An 18,686-nucleotide genomic window follows, 5' to 3' on the forward strand; every position below is an offset into this window, starting at 1 on the left:
TTCTGATACTAAAGAATGTTAGGCAATGAATCTTGATTGTGTATTGCTTCGCGGGATCTAAGTTGATAAGAAAGAATGCAATGATTTCCTGTGATGCTATTTTCGTGCAACAACGGTCGAAAGGAGCATCGCATACAACAATGTTACATACACTAAGCCCCTGTCGGCAGCCACCTTCCTTCTGAGGTCTTGTTCGCACCCCAATGTTCTTACCTTTCAAAACTCTTAGCGCCATACTTTTAAGGAAGATGAATTTTTCCATCCTAGTCCTTCTAAATACAGTGATTTAAAACTTACAATCGAATTATACTTCACAGTTTTGGGCTTAGATAAATAGGATTCCATTTTGGAGTGCCATTTGTTGCGCTCAGAGTATGCCATGAACGATCAACGACTTAAGATAAAATGAACGAGAAATGTCGATATCACGGGATCCTAGTGGAACTTATTTATGTATTTCTTCATCTATCTATATACTACTTAGTATTTTAATAAGGCTTTCGATTTCTCTGTCATTTATTTCTTTTGGTACATGATAAGATACATAGGCGCTTCTGCAGTGTAACCAGCTTGTCGTGGGCTGAAAATGGCGTTTCATCACAAGATTGTAACCTCAGCTTGACCTCACCTCATCAGAATATCTGTGTAAAAGAGCTTCAACCCTCCTACGCCAGCGGTTTATCCTGAATCATCTCCTATACTTGACTTCCACATACTACTAATCATCATTCACGATGAAAATGGCGGAGACCTTCACAACGATGATGGCAGCTATCGCATGCCAAGTTCTTCTTTCTCCCATTCATGAACCATCCACTCTAAAAGTTATCTCTGTATATTTCTTATCGAATTGTGTTATTTTCTTATACCTTACTTTTACAAGCACCGGGATCTTTCAAGTCATCATTCATCTTTTCACTTTGAACATAACCTTTCTCCTTACTGCGATTATTCTCACTGCATTTCGTCGACTCTACTTCTCTCCATTATCTCACATTCCCGGACCAGCACGTTTCGCTCTCACGAAACTATTCATTGCCAATGAATTTCGACTCGGCCGTACATCTTATACTATTGAAGCTCTTCATAAACAATATAAAAGTGATGTTGTCAGAATAGGTCCTAACGAGGTTTCCATCATTAATGCAGATGCGGTGACCGAGGTATTTTCGGGGAAATACCCAAGAGGTACATTTTATGAGATTGGAGCTATCAATGGAGAGGTCAATTTAAATACGACCAGAGACTATGGAAAACACACTTCTGTAAGTGGTTTTAATACCCTGTGATTTTATACATCATGTGAACAAGCGATACTCCATGCTGACGAACTTTGACAGTGGAGAAGAATCTGGTAAGTCTTTCATTCTGTATATAGTTTGATTCTAAATTTGTGCAGGGAAAAAGGCTTCTCAAGCAGTGCTGTCAAGGAGTATAATACGAGGGTAGAAATCCATGTGGATAAAATGATACAGATATTGCTCAAAGCAGACAGGAAAGAGGTGAATGTTTCAAAGGCAATGGACGACCTTACTTTCGATATGTATATCAACCCCTAGTACTGTCAAATTATAGCTCATAGAGTCTAATTATTCCAAGCATGGCAGATTTGAGTTTCTCAAAACATGCTGGCCTACAAGATGGTACAGGAGACAACTCATATATGTCATATGTTCATAAGTATATGTCATTCGCTGTCGTGGGTAAATACCGCCTATGCACATCACCCCAATTAACATACGAACAGATTATTGCATCCCTACGAAATCTAGCACAGCTTCTTACGTACATGCCCGAAACCTCCGATGTTCGAATGTTCCGCGAGAGAGGCGAAAGAATGCTTATGGAACGACAAGAACACGGTTCAACCTATCGAGATATCTTTTCCTACTTATTATCCGCAGATCCATATGGTGGTGAGAAGTTTACTCAAAAAGAGTTGAACTCTAATGCCAATTTAATCATCATAGCTGGGTCAGATACTACATCTTCAACATTGACACAGGCGTTGAGAGCGCTTGCGAAGGAGCCACGAATACTTTCCAAACTTCAAAGAGAAATTGATGACCTATGCTCGGCCACGGGCAAATACAAGGAAATAACTATTGATTCCATCAGGAATCTAGAATATCTGAATGCGGTAGTTGACGAAGTTCTACGATTATATAATCCCATTCCATCTGGCCCTCATGCAACGACTTATCCACAAGGTATCGAGGTTGGAGGTGTACAAATTCCTGGAAATGTACAAGTCGAGATGTCGCATTTGGTACTCATGACAGATGAGCGATATTTTCCACAAGGGAAAAGTTTTATTCCGGAACGATGGACACGTGAAAGACCTGAGTTGGTGAGAGATAGGAGGGCGTATATACCCTTTGGTTATGGTGTTCATTCAGTAAGTAGAGATATTTATGCTGCGGTGAATCCTCAGCTCTAACATTTGTTTTATTCACTTTCCTCGTTGTACATTTTTATTTAAAGGCATGAAACAAAACTTACAAATATAAAGTGCGTAGGCAAAACCCTGGCGCTCCATGAACTACGCTTGGTCATTGCGCGCATAGTCCGTACATTTGATATCCAGTTTGGTCACTCGCATGATGATGTAATATTTGAACGCGAATGGAAGGATTATATGGCTGTTGAGGTTGGAAATTTATGGATACGATTTCTGGCGCGAAGGCTTGAAGATATCGCAGCGTGAAATCTGGGTATTGGTCTTGATTTTTATCTATCCATCTAAGTCCAGAAAATGGGCCAGCTGAAACAAAGCTGACATGAAACTCTCCATGAATTATGGCCGACGGTGATTCTTCTACCTATCTTCAAATATCATATCACCACAAAAAATCCCATACCCATAAAAGTGAATATTCCAACCCCCCGCACCATTTTCGCTCACCTTTATAATCCCCGAACTCTCCCATTCCAACATCCTATGAAGCAGACACCTCCGTGGTGCAATGGTAATAAAACTGACCATGGCCACAAGAAAACTTTCACGTAACATCCGAAACGTTTTCTCAAAGGTGTCGGGCGAGGGAGACCTGAAGCCCCGTCTGAGCTAATCCTTAAGATGCTTGGCGAGTGATGGATCGGAAGGTGCGCATTCTCATTCAGTATACAGTCAATCCTGTATATGCCTGATGGGTATGGTAATGAACGAGTCTGTGTATCTTTTGTAGTTGGGGTTGGGGAGTTGAATGTTTTTGTGGGGCTTTCTTTGAAAGGGGGTTCGGATGAGAGGGTGGTGGGATGGATGAGTATAGTGAATGAATGATTGGAAACGGTGATATCAGATGATGCTTTGGGGCAATTACCGGGAAATATGCGAGCGATGGTAATCTGAATTTAGTATTACTTCTGCTAGCGCATCCCTCGAGGTTTATAGTTATAGAATAAAATCTTGTAAGATTTCGCCGACGCACAAAATGCCAATAACCTTTACGACAGATAATGAACAGTTTCAGTATTTGCATGCGCTATGGAGTTGATAAGTTACATGTCTTCCAAAATCTCATGTGAATGAACATAATCCCATTAAATTCTTTCGTCTCAACTTCTCCGTAGATGTACGTACCTTAATGATTCAATCCTACCAACTCCCTACCTGAGCTAATGTTTAACGTGTGGATTTTCATCATGCCTAACAGCTTTAGCGATTCAGGAGTGGTTCTGCAGCAGGATTTTCAACAACTACTAACTATAAAGACCGGCGTTCCATCTGCACATTGCACTTCTCTTCTACTTTTCCAGAGATCAGATTCGCATGAAGGTTGTCCACATCAATTTTAATTAGCGATTAACGACTTCTTCGTGAATGCTGGGAAGGTGCATTAGACTTCTTACACCTGCAAGGATCAAATCATTCATCGCGTATTATCAAGGGGTATTGAAGTACCGATGCGGGGTAATGGGGTAGGTATATACGATTCCATATCCAACTAGCAGCTAACTAGCTTTCTTGACTTCACCTCCACGGAATCAATACGAATAGGATAGCTACTCTGCCAAGACTACTCGGTATGTATAATATGTATATAAATATAAATCAAATACTCACCTCCATTAATCTACTCACCATTTTCTCAATAAATATATACAATGGTGGTAATGATAACTGTAAAGACACTAGCCAAATATCACATATGAAAGATTTCAATCAACATCACGAGATACTAATCGCATACGCATCGAAGCAGAAACAGAGGCCGGGATTATTCTCAAAGGGTATGATTCGGGGAATTAGGGCGTCATCTTAAGCTCATCCGGTCGGTATATCCTGTCATTACATATATCCATAAAGTTTAGTATTGTGGGGAGAATAATGGTATATACATAGCGTATACTACCCATTATGATATGACGTGAGAGGTACCATCAGGCTCCGAATACTACAGCGATGGAGATGTAGCGAGTATGTATTATTATTAGATTGTAGATAAAGAGAATTATGAAGTAAAAACCGGGTTAGAAACAGAGTAATCTATACTGAGCAGGAGAATTAATGAAGGTAAAGATATGAAAACAAAGTGTGTAAAAATGATATCTTAAGCGTGGCAGCGTAAAATAGCGACCAGGAGGAAAGGAACAAGAAGAGGAAGAAGATATACATCTCTATCCAGATACCGGGTGAAAAGAAATGTATTCTCTATCCAAATTCCAGGTGGAAAGAATGTATATCAATTAACCCCCCTCCCCCTCCCCCCAAAATGTCACATCCTCACATCCTCTAAGAAGATGAAAACCACTCGGTCATTTCCATCACCCATCCTTAAATATTTACTCATACAATTAATTAGTCGTCACCTCATCCGATTTTTTAGGATTTCAAGATCAAGATAATCAGACACAATAACGTCAAATCATTATCAATGTCAACATCAACATCAGCCCCAACATAAAAACCACACATCAACAAATCGTGGATTCATTCCAGCTTTCACTCACCCTTAATCATACATTCCATCCCAGCCTTCCCTCTCAGCTTTCCATCCCCACACAACCCAAACACCCCATCAAAACTTCGTATCATCCCAACCTCTCATTATAATTACCTTTCTACCTTTCCAACTACTTACCTATCATCCCAGAACTCTCCATCAAAATCAAGAATTCCATTACGCGCATTGCAGAAATCAAGGCAGTGTGTGCGGTGGATGTTAATCTTAGTGCGGCTGTGTTATTTATGTATGTCTTAGGTGAAACAGTGTGGCGTTGTTTGTTTGTTTGTGGCTGGGTTGGCATAGAAAAGTCATGGGACAGGTAAATTATGTAAGCGAGGTGTGAGGTGGTGACGAAATGGATGGTAGATAGGTAATAGGGGCGAGGGAAAGGAAAGGAAAAGAAAAGAAATGGGAAAACTTAGAATTTGGATGCAGATTTGGACTCGTGAATTGAATAATGGGATGGTTGTGGGAGTAGAACAGAAGTTGAGAAATATTAGATTTGTTTTTTGAAACATGAGGAATTTTGTGGATTTTGTTATTGTAGATGTAAATGTAAGTTGTCACAATCGTAAAGTCTCACTCAAAAAGGTAAATTGTATGTGGATGAAGATATAATATTGATGATAATCAACTAGTTCATCAACCGTCTCCCTATCACCAGTCGACAATGACTAAATTCCTAGCAGATCATTCAAGATAATCTCTCCTCAAAAATATTGTCGTTATCAGACATCACACAATCACCCACCACACCTCCTAACTCCCTCGCTCAAACAAATGCTATTCATACAAGATATATCCCAAAATCCCCATGTATTAAAACGCCGCATTGTCGTATATAAATGCTATTTTCCCAAATCCGTTCCATGCCTTCCCGTAGGAGTATTCTCGTATACGTTATGTATGTAAAGTTACCGGCACCAGAGGCAAATCATTTCGGGCGTCGTGAAATATTGTATGCATCAGACTCATATCATTACGTTGCTCTTCCAGCAGAGCAATGTCGTGAGATATCTGCTCCCTCCATGCATGTTTATATTAAATTTCTTGAATAAAAACTTTTTATCGCGATCCAGAAGTTGAACTGCCACTGCTGCTGCTATCCATGGAAGTGGTGGCCTCGTGACCGGTTCTCAAAGTGGCGTGTGAGTTTGAACCCATAGAGTTGGCACTTCTTCGGCGTGCAGATTTATCGGCAGCTTCCATTTGCTTTCTGGTGTGCTCGTGCATGGATCTGGCGTAGTCAAAGAGAGAGAAGGCATCTGGAGAGCTTTCATGCTCTTCGTGGGACATGTAGCCGTTAGAAGGATATGAGGCTGTTGAGGAAGACATTTTGAATGTGGAATAGAGATTTTGAAGATGGAAGATTTGAATTCGAAGTGTTAAGTTGTTCGATGGTATTGAAGGCTTGTGGTGTTGTTTTTAAACGTTTGATTGTTTGCTTTGATTGTGTGTAGATTTGAAGCTGGATGATTGTATGATATGGAAAATAAATATCATGCGGTCTCAAGCCAATATATACATTCTGTTTCCCCTCAAACTTAGATCACAGATAGACAACCAAGCAACCTATTACCCTGACTAGTAGATTAGTGGGCTAGTGAACTAGTGAACTGTTAGACCCTGAAATTTGGGAAACAGGAGAACGGAGCTAAAAGTTCTTAGGGTAGGATTTTGGGCTGTCGATGAAGAGATCCTTGAATTCATTATGCATCATACTTGCTTATCATCCAATCCAAACCAAGTATCTACTTAGGTATGGTAGTGAGCCCAAGGTCAGAGCTCCAGACGGTTAAAAAAAATGGTCAACTTCCCAATCAGGCAAGACCCTGCAGATCGTGACATGAGACAAGCGTCATGCGTGGACGGGAAGCGTTGGCCAGTTCTCAACCTATGAGGTTATTGAAACGAAAATGATAGAGAATGCACAATTGTTACCTACCTGGTTAGCACGCACTTGAGAAAACTATCTTATGTACGAACTCACTAGGTAGATAATCTAATCTGAGATCTACTAGACTGTAATTACTCGAGTAATACAAACTAACGAAGAATTCTACTCAATCAAGCGTCACCGTCTAGTGCGGTAGATAGACTTTCACCGAGTCGTGAGGAACTGGGTAGTTCCCAACTCCCCATTCTGCAAAATCCCATTTACGAGAGTCTAAAATCCATATTCCCAATATTTTGCCAACATGGAATCCGTGATATTGCAGCAAACTTTCTAAAAGCTTTAACAATTTAATTTAAAAAGAACAATAAGCAATAACTCAAATTACAAAACAAATAACTCAAATTTCACGACGTGAACAATATCGATATCAACCTCCTCGGGAGAATTCAACCAACCACAATCACGTCAACATTCCTTGATCGTGAGTGGCACTCATCCCAGGGGAGAAAAAAAGGAGAATAGGGCATGTGCAAAGAGATCATCAAATTATTTTACCCCAGACTTGTGAGATGTTGATCAGAGATGTCATAGTGAAAATCCCTACCAAGCTTATTACTCTGATGATCTGTACATACATCCCTTACATGCAAGCAAAGCAGCGAAAGCCGAAAGCCAGACCACCAAGATGAAAGAGCCCAGAGTCAAGATGCACATTTTCAAAGCATACCTATCTGGGCTAGAAGAGGTTAAGGTACGCAAAGACCCATCATTATTGAGAATTATGGAGAGAGATTAGACTCAAAGACATCTAGATACTTAGATTGAGTCTGTAAGTACTTAGACTCCCAGGTAGATGTCATTGTCTTGGTCCCGTTCCATTCTCTAGGTGAAACCGATGTCATGTTCACAGTTCAATTCAAGTGTCACACTCAGATTCCTCCCAAGTACCGGAAAGTGGGAAAAAAAACATATTATCGGATGGACACATCATTCTCGTTAATTCAACCAATCAAATGATGATATCCTCAGGATTAATGGAGAGTCATGGATAATTACGTCGAATTGTGTAACCTTACCTGCTGATGTCATCAAATTCTATGTAGATTATGTTGGTTTGTGCGGCCGCCCCCGCCGATCATTATATCATTTTCATCATCATCGTCATCATCATCATCCATCAATCAAGCACTGCCTGCAACTTGCAACTTGCAACTCTCAACTTGTTCTCGACTGACCTCAAGTCTCTTCGGCTTTCAACCACTAGGCAGACTTATCCAGTCACCATCTATCTCGGTACACTTTTGTCATTTCGCCAAGAAGGGGACGACTAGGTTATTCATAATCATCAAATTATTCAATTGATTTACACATGCATCCATCTTCAAGGGTTCGGGGAAAATAGAGAGAGGAACAATACAGGCAGATCAAGGATATTTGTAACCAAACGATTCACGCCTTGCATATAACCTGTTCAATCGACTCATTTCGACTCGGCGAGGTTCATTTGTCCGAACATCGGTACGATGATTTGAAAACTTCGGCTCTGAATAATGAAAGGGGGATGTTATCCTCCGGTCAATAATTATCTCAAAGACTCTGAGACCTCGATTTCCCGTTTGATTTCCCCATACTTCTATGAATAGTATTACATTGGTCGCTTTCCATGGTAACGAAATCCTTTGGGATGCAAATCATTCAAGGGCCGAGACAATTATGATGTACTGTAAGGTTACTTTTGTCCCTCGCATGCGGGAATATTCCTTGAAAGGTTGTTTCCGTAATTGCTTTTGGACAAGCTACTGGTCATCCATATTCTCCCCACTATTGTATACTGAAGCTGTTCCTATGGCATCACTGCACTGCATCACTTTCAAATCTTCGATGTCTTTCTTAACAAGCGGGTCATTCTTGCCATAGCACAAACGTCCCTTTCCCTACGAGGCTACATGTGTGGCACCGTTGAATGATTGATCCACACTCCCCTGGTCTTTTTGAGGTTTCCCTTTTCAGTAGCCTCTTGCGTCCACTCACGGTCATCGGTTGAGATTTCACATTTTATCCGAGAACGTTCATTCAGTTGAAACAATCTACAGGCGCTGATAATATTCAAACGAAATATTCCCGCATTACTTCTCTCAAAAATGACAGGATAGGGCGACGGAACAGATCCCTTGTTGAATTCCGCTGGGCTTCTGTGGCAAACTATGTCATTGGGGCTTAAATTCTTGATAGATCTAGCTTTGAGCCTATTCTTCCTGTCTTGCATCCCATTCAAATTACATCAATGAGGAATGTTATAGGTATACATGATGTTTCATGGGTCACATTACGGCTATCAGATTAAAGTAATCTGACCATTAAACTGCCCACTGCAAATGCAACTCGTATTGCCACTTTTCAATTACCTTACAGCTCTCACAATATACAGCAATGCAGGCTGCAGTCCATCATCGCCATTTCATCATCATTACTTCACAAACCTGCGAGCTGATGACATCAAAAATTACCACATGTCAGACGAAAACAGAACAATGATGGCATGATTACATGCATCGCCTCTAAACATCTCTTCATAGGGGTTGGTATGATACAATCCAATGATCTACCTCTAGGATGAACAGGTGCCACATATTCACAGACCAGACTGTGCGTCGAGAGTCGAGACTTAATATCCTCCATTCATTAATTTATCTGCATGTATGGGTAACGGAGTACATACTCCTGGCCTACATCTCGTGCAGCAAGAAATCCTTGTGACGTAAGTCGAGAATCTTGGAAATTTCAATCTCGATTTTTTATCATGTGACCCACTTTGCGACGACCAAGTCCACTCACGTTGGATCATTGTATTTGCATTGCAATATGCTACGGAAGTATCCGTTGATATGATGCAAATATCATTCGATAAAGAGTTGATATGGTTCTGTAAAGTAATTAGAATATACAACTGCAGCTGCAGCTGCAACGGGTGCGGGGAGTTTGGATGTTCCGTAATTGTGTACTGTTATTATCGAAATGATCATCATCTAGGAATGGGTCATCTCTATTGGCATTGACGAGTGTTACCTGCCCCTCTTGATCGTGATGAGAATATCTATCGCATCGCTCAGGGCAGTTATGATGATTCTGAGCACGTCAGAGGACAGGGTCGTAGCTTGTCCCCCGGAAAGTTCTTATTGAACTTTGATGCTTTCAATGCTTTTGAATACAAGGAGGTTCTTGAGTGTCTATCGACTTTATCAGGCCTCATGAGCCACCTCAGCCACCGACCATGCACATTCATTCTGCCTTGCAATTCAGCCTTCCCTCCTTTTCATGCATCAACTTCAAAGTCTGCGATGTAGAAAATTGGCGGGAGTTTGAGGAGTTTCATCTAATCGCATCATTTCTATTGTGCCTTCATCTTATGTTCGTTCCACACGTTTCGTCTCTCGCATCTAGTTACTCCTTTCTTATCACCTATTTATCCTTACAGTTCACGTCTAACGTCATCACAAATGGCCGACTACTCGCAATATGATATCCTTCAACGTCTCTGCACGCTCCAGTCGTGAAGTATCTGTCTCCAAATTCCCATACAATACTTTGCGACGGCATTGGCTAATCATCATCCTACTTCTTCATCTGCAGAGACGGCGCAAATGCGAAACCTCATCTGTTAAAGCACACACGCACGCATAAACACCACTCGACTTATAGCACCGAATGCACCTACCTACGTACCTACCTACATTAATTTATACATTTATCTCTACCAAGAAGAATGGAACAATAAATCAAAGGGCCAATATTTCAATCCACATCTGCGGGATCTTTCTATACCTATCTAAACATACATACACGGGAGGAGCTGTTTGAAGATATCAGGAGGCATATCAACGATATCCTTGATGGAAATAGAGCATAGACCTACATCAGAATATTACATTTCAGTAAAATTCTATGTAGCTACGGTATCAGCATGACGGAAGCCACTTCCACTCTGTCTTCCGAAGAAAATATACAAATTACCCCTATTTCTTTCTCTCCTCTCCCCTCATCCACTTTCGCCAAAGAAACTAAGAAATCGAAAATAATACATTAGTATATTCATTTGCTTATTAAGCTTTATTCCTATCTAGTTCGATTAGTTGTCTCTTTCCTGATATATATATGTGTGTATCTTTTTACTTCCTTCCCCTCTTATGCTTATTTAAATTCTTATCTTCAATCCGTGGTGATCCTTACCGCTATTACTAAAGCGAGAAAAATGGAATATTTGTCGAGAAACGATACTTAGATTTTGTATTACATAGATAGAATATGAGATTACTTGATTGACTGTTGTTTTCTCCTCTCCTTTTTCCTCTTATCAAAAACCTTATATCCCTTTCGTTTCTATTAAATCTGTAGACTAATAATAAGTATACTATTCATAATATCGCGTCTCCATAACTACGCTTTGAGTCCGTGACATATATATGATAAAATTACCAAATCGTTCACTTCAATGTGTTTCTTCGTTGACTTTGAATCCACATACCTCATACTTTATATGTGTCATCCGCTTTTCTTTCTACTCTCCTGCATTCTATTATCTTTATCTCAACCCAAGAGAACACTAGGATAAAAGATATCACATATCTAGCTATCCTCTAATACTACTTATACTTTACAAAACCACAACTACTTATTTCATCTAACTTCTAAAGTGAGAATAACATCACAATCAAGCCCACCACGAAACCCTCCTCATCCACCCCAGATATAGCATCGAATCTCGATAATCCAGGTGAACATTCCCTGCGAGAACAGAAAGATTTGTATGAGTATCAGAGTATATAGTCTGGTGTACCTAGGTATCATGTACATTCTCACCTCTTTTCTCATCTCTTCTTTACTTGTCTTCTCCTCACCTGTTCCTTCTTTTCTCTCCTCCTATATTCTCTTCTCTTACCACCCCTTCGAGTACGAGTATCGATTTACATATAAATCCGGAAATTCCTCAGAGACGTCTCCGATTTCTCTCAGTCCCCTCCTCTTAGGTCTGAATCTCAAATGTCATTTAATCTAACCTAACTTGTATCTTCATGTATAAGAATCAGTAAACAATAGAGTCGTAGAATGAGGAACCTAGAAAACTCTAAACCCCCCAAAATACCTAGGTGGGATAAATAAATGAATGAAATACTGCTTGCGTGTACTCATCTGATACGTAATATCTAATATCTGATATCTGATATCAAATATCAAATATCAAATATCAAATATGAAATAAACACCTCCTTATGAAAACAATAACTTTCTTCTCCCTCCTGGAAATAATACGGAGCTACTAAACGATGATTCCTTCTCCCCCTTTCTTCCTTTCTTTTCCTCCTTCCTCTTCCCCTCCCCTCCTAATCTCCCATTCTCCAATTTTCTCACAATCTTCATTCCTCCCTCTCCTTTCCCATTCCCTTCTTTTCACAACACCCCTTCCCTTCTATAACCCTCTCCCTCTCTCCCCTTTTCCTCCGATTCCTTTGATTCGCCCAGTCCTCAAGCCCAGTCCTCGTCCAATTCCACACTTGCATACACCTATACCAGCTACTCATTCTATGTTCCATACTCCACACTCCACAAACCATGTATACCTATCCCCTAATACCTATCCCCTAATACCTACCTACCCCTCTACCCCACCAGATCAACCCTCAAACCAACCCTCAAACCCACCAACCCAACCACCCATCTCCAAACACCCCACGAGCTTTCCCATCTTTCCCAAGTATTTGATTTGACACACATACTCTTTCTTATTATACTCCCTCGCTCCCTCGCCCTCCCAACACCAAAAGCAGAACCAACCTCCCTATGATCAAAAATTCAAAATACCATACATACCCCATCATACACACCCCACCACCTACTTCCCTCCATCTACCACTATAGAAACCAAAAATTACAAAACGCAGAAATGAATCTCCTCATTTACTCCCTCATTCACTCCCTCATTCACTCCCTCATTCACTCCCTCATTCACTCCCTCACTCACTTACCCCCCTCACTCGCTTCCTTCCTCATCCATACATCTACGTATACACACACACACATACATACCTACACACACCTACCTACCCAAGAAGTACCCAAGAAGTACTCAAGGACTCACACTCAACAACTTCAACCTCAACCTCAAGAACAATGAAAAAGAACATCCAATCTCTTCATCAAAAATTTCATATCATACTTTTATTCATACCCACTTAAAACTTCAAAGTTATATTGAATGAACATCAAGAATAAGAAGAAAAGATAACAAATACCACGCTTTTCCTTCCCAATTACATCATACATTTCCTCCTCCCAATTATATATCGTCTTGGCTTCATCCATCCATCATCTACATCCTTTTCTTCTTGTTCAAAAAGTTCTCCTAATAACTAAAATGATAAACACAAATATACTTGCGACCCATTCCCATGCATAAATAAAACCACCAACGTTCACAACGAAGAGGGTATTGAATGTACAATTGCAAGCGGTAGCGTGACGCAGAGATACAAGTAGCATGATAGCAACGCAGAAATGCAAACAGAAAAGCAGTATAGACATTTTGGTACATGATTATTTATCGTCCTCGTAGTTTGCCTCCAGTCATCCTGGTCCCATTTATTTCCTTCCTTTATTCACCATTTCTAACCATTTTCTTGTTCTTTATATTCACTTCATCCCATTCCCATTAGTTATGGCATACTCCGATGGGCTTTGTGCACCGCCATATGGGCTCTGAGATCCGTTTGGTTTCTTCGTTCGGAGGGTGAGTGGGAATGGGTACTCATCTGGGTCTTCCTCTTCACTATTAAATTATTAGCACTAGATCATTTTGATTATTCTTCGTGGGACTTACGGAAGCTTCCAGGAAACATAATCTTCCGTGCTCAAACCTTCACGTCCTTCTTGCAGACTGGCAAAATCACCAGGTGTCATCATACCGGTTCTATCTCTTGGGGATCCGGGTACTGAGAATGGGCGGGAAATCTTTTGTTCCACGCCAGGAATGAAATCATCCTCTTCTTCGCCGTCGAATGATGCAGGGTATGCTCTTCTTAATGCCAATTGTCTTGCCTTGACATACTCCATTCCCATGCGCTTCCAGTCAAGAAGATCGCTTAATCGCTCGGTACGATTTCTCTGGTTGATACGTTGACGTCTGCTCTTGCCAGCAAAATCAAACATGTAGCTGGTAAGTTGGTTCACAGAGTCATCGACGCCCTTCATTCTACGGTCGACAATGTAAATACCGTAATCCGTCGAGTTCTCAATCAACTCTTCCATATAACAACCGAAACCTGACAAGTTGGTTGTGATACTTGGCACACCCATGACTGTACACTCTGCTGGTGTGTAACCCCATGGTTCATAGTAGGAAGAAAAGACACCCAAATGAGTACCTCTTACGAACTCATCGTAGTCCATTGGTAGAACTGGGTTGGCAGAGTTCAAGAACTCTGGGTGGAAAACGACCTTCACACGGTCCGAAGGATGGTTGAACAATTGGACTCTGCGGATCTGGTTCAAAATTGGATCTTCAGAATCATTTGCCATGTTATGGGTGACGATAGGTGGAAGTCCATGTCTCTTCATAGCAAACAGACGTCTGCGGAGAAGGATACGATCTTGACTGGTGATCAAATCTTTCTCATCAGGCATCACTTCACCCTCGTGCCATTTCAGGGCACGCTCGAAGATTCTCTTTCCGACACCGCGTTCAATGACATCAACAGTGTCACGTAACGATTTGATTACGGCTTGTCCCTTAAGAGCCTCGACAGTCAATGATTGGGTTTGTGCTGGCATGATGATGAATGCGACAACGGTCATCTTTGATCCCGCAGACTTGAGGCGGTGGTTCAAACGAGCCAATGACTCTATGAACATGTCAACACCCTTATTTCTATACTCATATCGTCCTGCGGTAAAGAAGTAAAGTGTGTTTTCAGGATCAAAATCGTTGTGTCCATAGAAGTGACCTCTGACGAAATCGTGGATCTTCTCCTTTGCTTGTTGATGCAAGTTTTGAAACTCGTGCATGGCAGAGAACTTGGTGACATTCAGACCGTTGGGAAGAACACCATCTGGCTTTCTCTTCAAGAGATGCTCAGATTCATATGCTGTGATATGCGAAACAGTGGTAAAGACATCACAAGAATGCGTCGCTGCACGTTCTATGCAGTATCTGTGATAAATACCACGTTTTCCTGCCTCGGCATCCACGTCAAACCATTGTAAGTTGTTGTAAAAGTCCACTGATCCTGCACAGAGATATCTTCCTAGGAGAGTTGCGTGGGTAGTGAAAATGGTAGTAACATCGATGCGGCGCTTTTTGCATAGAGGAAGTGCGACACCAGAGAGCCATTCGTGGAAATGTGCGATGACGGCCTTTTCTTTTTCATGTGCGACGAACTGTAGACGTGTAAGTTTTCATCACCAATATGCATGCAATGCGGGTGCACTCACCTCTCCTAAGAACCACGCAACCAAGTAACCGAAGACAACTGCTTCGTTGGTTTCGTCATCACCAGGCGGAGATGGAATTCCAGCAGTATTCCACAAGTCGGCCTTCCACTCATCCAAAAACTTGTAGGCACTCTTGGTGTCTATCAAGAGAACTCGCGGGGCACCTTCAATCAACCAGCGGCCATATACCATTTGAATTCCTCTCTCTTCCATAGCTTCTATCGTTGCTGCAAGGTGGGGGTTCGTTGGTGTTAATGCCTCGACTTCCACTGCCGCCTATCAAATGTTAGGCATGCTTTTTAAATAAATAAAATGATTTTAATCTCTAGAACTTACCGACTGCCTGTTGAGAGGACCGATAAGAGTGTATCGGTCTCCATATTCTGCTGTGGTAACTGGGGCTTTTGATTTGATGACGGAATAGATACCACCAACTTTCAAGGGAGAGTGTTAGTAGATATTCTTCACATTATTTGCCATGAAGAATTGTTTCTCACCTCGATTAGCAACCTCGGTGGCTATCTCAAAGAGAAAGTGATTTTTGACATCTCGGTTTGTTTTTCCCGACATCTTGACTCAGGTTGCGACAGATGTCGCTATGTGAATCAGCTGTTAAAGTGGGGTGGATGGGAAACTGCAGGCGTGCAGATATTTGAGAGGATAGGAACAAAGTTCGAGATCCAAAAAGTGTGTATGTTGAGAAGCAGAATGTATGTGTAATGTAAGAGTGATACTGCTACGGCAAATAACAATTGTTTGGCTGCTTCTTTCTCTCGAGTTTTGAATCTTCTTGGATGCGAGTTGTGTGGTGATCAAGGAAGGAAGCTCGGAGCTCCTCTGACGAAATTTATGGGAATGGTAGAACTAAGAGAGCTTTCCCCACAACTGCATTAGCGTTTACCGTATGTCAATCTGGCTGTACGAATGACCTCTGCTGTTGTACAGATCATAAGGGAAAAGCAAGAAACGCCAGTCAAGTAGTAGAGTAGTGGCCGCAACCCCTCCATACTTTGGCAGTGAATTTGAAATCAGTCCATTGGGCGGAAATACTTACGACGTTGTTCAATTGGCTCCCACTCGTTCTTTCACAGATGGATGGGTAGAAGTTGATAAGGGAAGAGAATTATTAGATGGCTGATATGTGATAAGCCCGAGGCTAATATACAGACTGACAAGACGGTTGTACAACAAATAAGTGAAGAAAATTTTTCCCTTCTGCTTCCGTGTACACGTCGTGGATCAACTAACGATTGAATGAAGTGAGAAGAAGAAATGGTTGAATTTTTTGGAGATTGGAGATTGGAGATTGGAAGATATCTCACCAGTTTTGTCTTTCCAATTTCCCTTTTCCCTTCCCTTTCCCGGTATCGAGCGATCAAAAAGAAATCGGAAGGTTGGCCCAGATGTTGGTCGGGTCCAAGCTTTTCCTCTTTCAGCCATAACGCTAAGCCACATACGGTACTATTATGGAATTTTTCTGTGGATCTGGCGGGGAACGGACATGTTGATTGGCCGCACCCCAGCCGATATGGCAAATTGGGGGAAACCGGAGGAGGCGCTTCACTCTGGATGGTGTTTAAAATAAAAGCTCGCCATCCTTGTTGAACATGCTGAACATGACGCAGACGGGATCGTGAAGCACTGCAAGCAATAAAAGCAATTTAGAAAAGCGCGTAGGTTGGTATGTGTGACTACTCGGTATGTCGATATGTCGGTAGGTCAGTTTGTCAGTATGTCGTCGCTCCTGCAAACAATTTGACAAGAGGTCCGTCTCCCTTTCCGTCTCACGATGGGCGTCAAAAATGATGGCCCAAGGGAGAGCATTCATTAAATTCTTGAACACTTGAACACTTGAACACTTGAGCACTTGAGCATCTACCTCAATCTGTCAGAATCCGGTCGGTTCACGCTAATCATTCATGAAGGGGTAAAGTTTCTCAATATATGCACGCATGTGCCAATGAATTCACATTTATGCAAATCGGTGCGGGGTTTACAGTTTACAGTTTACAGTTTGCAGTTTGCAGTTTGCAGTTTGCAGTTTGCCGTTTACAGTTTACAGTTTCAGTGCCTACCTACACATCGGGGACGGTATTCCTTTTTCACTACCAAATCAACTTTTTTTCCTTTTCGTGACTGGACTAGCAACATCCATACCATCCTCCGTACGATGTGTACCCCCCGGTGGGCGACTATCTACACGATACTTTTCTTGGCTCCGACGAATCGAATGTATTCTTGGTCTTATGTCTCTTACGTCTCCATCCATCTCTTAGTCTCTTGCCTCTCTTACCAAGCAATGAGATGCTGAAGGCTGCACAAACATTCCCAATCATCAAACTCGTGCCCTCAAAAAGGCAAACACGTCAAATCCCATCCGCTCAGCTCATGCAACCATATCGACATGACGCCGAGTGAAAATCCTTCATAATCGTCATGTTTACCACTTTCCCATGCCATTGTTGTCATAACACATGCACAACACATCTCCATAGGCACACAAATTCAAGAATACCACACCACTGCGTAAATCTCCACCTAAAAGAAAAAAAAAACCATTCCACCCCATCCCACTTCTCCAAATCTCCAAGTCTCCAGATATCCAATCTCCTCTTTTCTCTCTTGCCCTCCAGAGATGATCCTTTCACCATGGATCCGCTTTCATTCGGCCACAAACTCTTTGAACATACTCCGCGTTTGGGATCCACTTCCACACATCCACTTTTTGCTCAAACCCCCAGATCAAAATTCCATGCAGCTAATCCGTTCACAGTCACATGATGCTTTTTTAAGGTCTCAATCTTGGTCCCTTGAAACCTTAGATCGATCCGGTCTCTTTTGGTCAAGACCATGGCTTCTCAGAGCTTCATCGGCAATCCCGCAATATCTGATAAGATTCATGAGAGTGAAGAACTGTCTTCATAATAAAAATCCTACTTCCTTAAAATTCTCTTCAATTCCTATCATTCCCGAACCGCTCATTACTCTCATCACAATTCTTCAGCCCAACAACAAACCCCCAGCAAGTTTAGGCGCCACTCGTTGAGAATATCGCAAAATGAATGAGAAGCAGGAGAAACACTGCCATCAGCAGAAATTGGGGACAAAACATCCCTTCACTTCACCGAACAACAATAGAAACATCCGAGTCACCCTGGTTAACCTTTCTATCTATGCTTTGACGCTGCTAAGCGCCTCTATCAGCGAGGGTTATTACAAAAATAAAACGCATGTCAACATGCCATGCATGTATGTGCATCCCTAGGCTCTCTTCGAACCAATCGCTTCTATATTGGGCATTGAGACATATTTTTTTTTTCTCACTGAATTACTTCATGTCGATCAAAAAAGTCAGTACT

General features: G+C 41.5%; 3 protein-coding genes across 3 annotated transcripts; 1 reads left to right on the forward strand and 2 right to left on the reverse strand.

The window, feature by feature from the left end:
- Positions 1-740: 740 nt before the first annotated feature.
- Positions 741-2,707, forward strand: Bfra_009407 (putative benzoate 4-monooxygenase cytochrome p450 protein; the record flags this gene model as incomplete). The annotated part of the gene is made up of 6 exons (XM_037339749.1): positions 741-1,265; positions 1,341-1,354; positions 1,400-1,543; positions 1,600-1,699; positions 1,748-2,398; positions 2,513-2,707. The coding sequence occupies 6 exons, from the start codon at positions 741-743 to the stop codon at positions 2,705-2,707; spliced, it is 1,629 nt and encodes a 542-aa protein (XP_037189799.1).
- Positions 2,708-6,014: 3,307 nt separating this feature from the next.
- Bfra_009408 (uncharacterized protein) lies at positions 6,015-6,284 on the reverse strand (the record flags this gene model as incomplete). Its single annotated transcript, XM_037339750.1, has 1 exon — positions 6,015-6,284. The coding sequence occupies one exon, from the start codon at positions 6,282-6,284 to the stop codon at positions 6,015-6,017; it is 270 nt and encodes an 89-aa protein (XP_037189800.1).
- A 7,246-nt stretch (positions 6,285-13,530) lies between these two features.
- On the reverse strand, positions 13,531-15,897 carry Bfra_009409 (putative glycogen synthase protein; the record flags this gene model as incomplete). Its single annotated transcript, XM_037339751.1, has 5 exons — positions 13,531-13,666; positions 13,718-15,273; positions 15,328-15,603; positions 15,664-15,761; positions 15,825-15,897. The coding sequence occupies 5 exons, from the start codon at positions 15,895-15,897 to the stop codon at positions 13,531-13,533; spliced, it is 2,139 nt and encodes a 712-aa protein (XP_037189801.1).
- Positions 15,898-18,686: the final 2,789 nt, after the last annotated feature.

This window comes from Botrytis fragariae, assembly GCF_013461495.1.
Source record: "Botrytis fragariae strain BVB16 chromosome Unknown tig00000161, whole genome shotgun sequence".
Lineage (NCBI taxonomy): Eukaryota > Fungi > Ascomycota > Leotiomycetes > Helotiales > Sclerotiniaceae > Botrytis > Botrytis fragariae.